At 30.6% G+C, this 6,153-nt stretch overlaps 2 protein-coding genes across 4 annotated transcripts in view; both read right to left on the bottom strand.

The window, feature by feature from the left end:
* Nucleotides 1-478: 478 nt before the first annotated feature.
* On the bottom strand, nucleotides 479-3,779 carry LOC108687640 (zinc metalloproteinase nas-37-like). Its single transcript, XM_018193519.1, has 4 exons — nucleotides 3,412-3,779; nucleotides 1,186-1,326; nucleotides 948-1,079; nucleotides 479-685 (listed from the first exon to the last, which is right to left on the bottom strand). Exons 1-4 carry the CDS (start codon nucleotides 3,458-3,460, stop codon nucleotides 621-623), a joined length of 387 nt encoding a protein of 128 aa, XP_018049008.1. The 5' UTR covers nucleotides 3,461-3,779; the 3' UTR covers nucleotides 479-620.
* Nucleotides 3,780-3,818: 39 nt separating this feature from the next.
* Nucleotides 3,819-6,153, bottom strand: part of LOC108687639 (suppressor APC domain-containing protein 2) — a 3,783-nt gene continuing 1,448 nt past the window's right edge. The window contains exons 2-5 of one of the 3 annotated variants that reach the window (XM_018193518.1): nucleotides 5,944-6,090; nucleotides 5,656-5,868; nucleotides 5,401-5,548; nucleotides 3,819-3,859 (exon numbers count right to left, since the gene is read on the bottom strand). In XM_018193518.1, coding sequence (XP_018049007.1) covers nucleotides 5,402-5,548; nucleotides 5,656-5,868; nucleotides 5,944-6,090 — 507 coding nt within the window. In that variant the 3' untranslated portion in view covers nucleotides 3,819-3,859; nucleotide 5,401. Of the gene's footprint in view, nucleotides 3,860-4,849; nucleotides 5,322-5,400; nucleotides 5,549-5,655; nucleotides 5,869-5,943; nucleotides 6,091-6,153 lie in introns of those variants that run through there. The other 2 variants (XM_018193517.1, XM_018193516.1) reach the window with 2 other exon arrangements.

Raw genomic sequence — 6,153 nt, 5'->3', positions numbered from 1 at the left:
TATATATATATATACATAAATATATATATATATACATGTCGTTAAGTTCCTCTAATGCAGTGTTGTAAAATCAAATTAGTGTGTATTACTAATTCTGTGGACATACACAATGGAAATTACAAAAAAAAAGATATGTAAAAAGTAAGACGTTTTATAAGTTTTGCCATTTGAAACGGTAAGCGAAGTACGTGTGGCATTATTGTAGAGATATGAGAGAAATAACGTAAATAAGGTAAAGTACATAACACAAGCACGATACAAACTAAGCGCTTGTCCCAAAACTCATGGATCCAACACATCATGTGCATACATATTGTAAAATTATTGATGAATAAACAGTAAAAGCATCGAAATATATCTACCTTCTATAAGACGTCAGAGCTCTTTCAAAACCGTAAAGTTATTTTGCGGTGTAACTTACGAAGGTCCCAAGAATATTCTGAATAGGGATGGAAATGAGAGATGGAACGGCGTACGATTGTGTGTTTTAATATTTATTATGTATGTACAAAGATGTGTGTAAATATGTTTTATGAAACGCGTTTCTTTCCTTGTATGTATGTATGTATCATATTAAGACAAATTTGTATTTCAGATGAAAGTAAAAGGAGAGATTCGAGTTAGATCACCACACATTCGTAAGGGAATTGTCCTCGGAAAAGTGTATTGTCTGGTCGTGGACAAGCTGTAACATATAATTATTCATATTGATTTTTTTCTTTCTCATTTGCATCGTATACTTTATATGTTGAATGAAAAATTCGAGAAATGCAAAAATTTTTTAATATTTAATAATATACCATTTTTTATTCTACCAAAATGTTCTTCATTTTCTAATTTTATTCAATCATTCAAGTGATTCAATATGTAAAGGTTTAATGTTTAAAAAAAATTTAAGCGTTGTAGGCTGAAAGTTCAGTTGAATTATTGTCATTGAAGGTACTAACGTGTCTCGCAGTAAGTGCCGTAGAATCCAGTTCCTTCGCAACGACATTTAAATCCGGGCTCCGACGATATTTGAGAACATGAACCTTCGTTCAGGCAAGGTTTCGATCGAGAACATATGTCGCTACGTCTTCCTACAACGAAACAAATTAAAATTCTTAAGCATGTAAGATACATCGTCAATGTGTCTATTATTCTACAAATTTTAACAGTTCAAGAGCAAGTATCGTTTGTCATTACCTTTCAGTGCTAACTTGCAATCATCATTGTTGTCATATCTGTATTCGGATTTGCAGCCGTAGCCACAACTGCATTGTGCATTATAGATGCGGCATCCGTATCGCATCTGATCCAACTCGCATCCCTTCGACAATATAACTCCTGGCAAAGAAGTTTGGCGTTAATTAGACTCCGTTGAACAAGTACAACACTATTGAGCTATTTTATTTGAGCAATACCTCTGGTATCTTTCTAACAAATAGATGTTTTGATTTGATTGGACTCGATTTTTTAATAAAAATATTAGGTATATGATTTTCAAATAATTGACGTAATCAAGTATTTACAATTTAAGTAATTTAAAAAATAAGGAATTTCTAATGCTCAATATCTATAGTAGAGAAAAAATTATAAAACATCGTTTCTCAATTTCACAAACTAACTTTAACAGAATTTAAATTTCAAATTAAGTGATATACGAAGATATACTATAATAATTTTAAATATAAAATAATGCGAGAGATAAATAATGGATGCCTTCGACATTTTTCTTAAAAAAATTATATGTACATTAGTCGAAGAAATTTCAATGAAAAAGATATCTGATAATTCTGAAAAAATAAAAGAATGAAGAAGAAATAATAAGAATAAACTCTTTTTTCGACATGTGTTTATTAATAACTATTTTAATGCTTATTATCAGAAGAATTAATAGATGCGATTCTATTAAATTGGATTCTATATTTATTAACTATCTACATTATTTTTAGGTGAATGTACCACAGAGTGTAGTGGAAATATCTACGGTTTATTTACCCCAGGGAGAGATAGTGGCGTTTTAACGAAGACGAATGTTTGCGGCCGGATGTGCTCGGCTGCACTTCCCACTTGTCTAAATTGATAAGCGTTTCACGAGATAGAGGATACCGTGCGTGGGCTAATCGATTTTTAGATTCGTTTACTCTCGACCTAATGACATGACGTTCGTGATTTCTTTTTCGCCAATGTGCTGATATATTACAGCGACATATATCCAGTAATTTTTTTATGTTTTTAAAACGAATTCTGCGCTCACGTATTTTTTCAGTCGATTCATTCAAAAGTAATTATTAATTACAGACGATATATGGCCTATTATAACAGCATAATCTGCAATAAAAGCAAGCGTGTGTGGGATGTTCATCATTGAGAGCGCTGTTCATTATCGGTATGAGTTTATCATTTGCTTACTCAGAAAAAATAAACTAAGAGTGCGTTTTATACATATATTACTGCTATCACACATACATTACTCTCATTCTATGGGAGATTAAGTTTGCTGAAGAGACCGAATTCCACGAAATATTATAGTCTTTAAAAATTAAAAATTTTTCATTCGATAATTTATAGTGAAACATTAGAAGAACAATTTTAGAATTATTATCTAAAAAAAGAAATAAATAACATTAAAGAAAAATCATATTTTATATCGCAAAGAATAAAATATAATAACAAGAAAAAAATGATTAGAACACTACCGTTAAGCGATATACTAATTGCTAAATTTTTAACTGAGAAATGTTTTTGATGTATTGATGAGTATATTGATATATTTTGTTTATCTTCTAATTGTTATAATTTCTATTACTATCTTAATTTATTTATATATTTATTTATATTTATTTATAATCTCTGACGTGTAATCAAATGCACAAGTAAATGACATACATTTACATCGTGCGCTTAGATCGCGACCTATACGATAAGTTTTCATTTAATTTACAGGGATAAACAAGAACACCTATTGTATAAGCCTAAAGATCGAATGTTCCCATCTTTTGGTAAATTTTATCTGTTAGATAAATCTGATAATCCGCGCATGTGATTGATTAATCTTGCTATTTACTCAACAGGTAAAATTTATCAAAAGACGGAACAACCGGACCTAAATGCACGATGTAAACGTAGGCAATATTCCAGTGATCGGACATGTATTTAATGTACACTTACGCAAGGTTTATTATTAATTTCTCTCTCTTGCTCTTTTCATTGTAATATAATTTAATAAAGATTATATTAATAAAGATTATTTTAAAAACGTTTGAGATTAATAATAATATAAAGTTTTGTGTAAATGTATTCGAATATAAGTGTATGTCTGATTACTGATTTACCTTATTGTATATTTGATGAGATATTTATCAAAATCTTTAGTATTTTAAAATGTCTTTACTTATAATTTGAACTTGATATTTTAATATGACATACCCATTGTTAGGAGGAGTAGCGCAACTGAGAGCGTCAATCTTGGTAGCATGATGTTTCCAGATGAGGTGAGACAAGAAACGTCAAAAAGCCCCGCGAAGAATATCGTAAACGGCGATAATCCAAGAGAAGAGGGAAGATCGTCAATCGTTTGACGTTTTCTTGGTAGGCTTTTGTCGTTGGTCCAGTATCAAAGGTCGACAGACTCCACAGGGGACACAGGGTCAGTGCGGTCTCTCTTCGCGTGTTCTCTTGTCAATGTTGTAACGGGAGAAGCGCTCGCCGGTACTGTTCAGAGCCAATAGCGGTCAAATCGACCGAATCTGCCGACTTGTGGCAGCTAACTGTCGTGGACCGCTAAACTAGTTACGATCGTGCGGAAACCGTCCAATCGCTGAAGAACTTTATGCGTGGGGTGAAACTCGACGTCCGTCAACGTTTGCAGTGGTGCCTGAGACATGAAATCATGCAATTCTTTAATTTTTATGTAACATTAATTAAATACGGTTTATTAATAAGATTGAAATTGTTCATTTAAAATATAATATACACTCGTAAAATTTTAGACTGTATTAAGAGAAGAAAAATTTAAATTCCGTAAAATTTTTCTTGCTAATTTTATATTTAAAGTTTTTAACACGTATAGAGAATCGCAATCAAGAATATTTAAGGATATTTATGGAAATCATTTTTGGAGTTAATTTAATATTTTCTAACGTGAGGAACTATATTTGCATTTTATGATTACTTAAAATGCAGTATAAAGATATTATTTGTAGTGTCTTTATTGTGATTTCTCTCTCATAATTTAACATTTATATATTTTTTTATTTTCTGATAAAGTTTTACGACTTCAGCTTTTGTCTGCTATCACTGTGCGACTGTGTGCATGCTACGAAATTATCGGTCTTTGCAACACAGTGTGTCTATTTTCGTCATGAAAAGAAGACTGCGTCTTTTTGGATTCGAGACAAAAAAATAATTCCAAAGAATTGACATTTTTCGCAGGCAATTGTCGAATTGATCAAACCAGTCAGCTATACTATAGAATAAATTTCATTGATAATTTATGACATTACTTTCGTTTTTGAATCATATAAAATTCTTGTACTAATGAGTGATTATCTTTATCGAACAAAATTTTAACTAACAGATTTAATGACGTATTATCATTATAAATAATATGCTATCATCTTCAGAATTCGATAACATTTGACACTGGCAGCTGTAAGTCCGGAAATTGATGAAATGTGTCGTGGCGGCAGACCTCTAAAATTTACAGCTATACAAAGAAAATTTAATAAAATTTCCTCATCTCATAAAATGAGATCAAAATCGATAGTGTATAGTATGTTTTGTACAAATAATTTGCATAATGCAGAAGATTATAATTTTAACCGACATAAGATTGCATTAATAAAAAAATAGACATTCACATTTATTACATAATTAAAATAATTTATTTTAAAACAGGTTTTGCTCTTTAAAATAGATTACAAAAATGTAAAGGCACTTTATTTACCTATTATTAAATGGTACTTAATTGTATATTCTATTAATGAATATTTTACATCTTTAATATAAGATATCAAGTTAAGGCAGTGACAATTATTTTAATACAATATATAATTATTTTAATACAATATATCAAATATTTTAAAAATGTATTCTACATGTTATTATAAACATTCTGGAGGATTCAAAACACAATTTTATTGATTCATTGTTGTAGAATATTTGTATATATTTCAGCTGAAACGTCAAGTAGTATTGATAAATTTATATAACATGGCATTTGGCAACGCTAATGGATCATTCTGCCGCATCAGTTTCTTAGTTGTTTTTATTTTATTTAATTCATTTTCTCTATTATTTATATGTGGCACATTTTCTAAAGCTGGAATATTCATATTCTGAAAAGAATTTTTAAAATGAAATTAGAGATTATTGATTTTTTATTCACTTTCATAATACGTTTTAAAATGTTAGTACCTTACATAAATGTTTGATCGTGTTGTTCGTGGATCATTGTTGCCCTTCGGGATTGAATCAGACCCGATTGTCTATTATACAATTCTCTAACCAGGCTGTCTTTTTCTTGTTCAAGTAACACTATTCGTTGACTCTTTTTGCTTACTTCCTGTTTTGATGTTACATAGAAAAAAAATAGATTACAATGATTTGCTGTTTTTCGTATATAATGCATTATTCATATAATACATTATTGTTATTATTATTATACATTACCTCGGTTAATCTGTGATTCTGTTGTTTAAGCCTTGATAACATATCTTGCTGAAGTTGAGCCGAAGTCGGAGCACTCAAAAACGCGAGATTCATATGAAGGGGAAGTCCTCCGCGTTCCCAGCTGCTTATCAAAGCGGCTAGATGTCGATTTACTTCCAAGACACGCGCACGTTGTAATTCCAAACGCTCTTGCTGTGCTTCTGTCCATTGTTCCTATGTGAAATATAAACATACATAGTTTGTATAGAATTCTACATGAGATCAGAGAATAAAAAATATCTTCTATACCACGTGAGAACCCATTCGTCCGAGGTGCTTAATCTTTTCTTGAGTGGCTGATATTTGCTTCAAATACCATTCTCTAGCTTTATCAACAGCAGCTAGACCTTGAAGCAATACATCCTTCTCTTGCTCAATTTGTTTCATCCTTTTCATCTGAAAGTATTATGTATTGTGAAACCATTTTTCAGAAATATCAAAAAGATATTAAATAGTGAT

The sequence above is a fragment of the Atta colombica genome, unplaced genomic scaffold, assembly GCF_001594045.1.
Source record: "Atta colombica isolate Treedump-2 unplaced genomic scaffold, Acol1.0 scaffold210, whole genome shotgun sequence".
Classification (NCBI taxonomy): Eukaryota; Metazoa; Arthropoda; class Insecta; order Hymenoptera; family Formicidae; genus Atta; species Atta colombica.
Note: the sequence above shows the minus strand (reverse complement) of the source record. Positions and strands in the feature narration are given on the sequence as shown.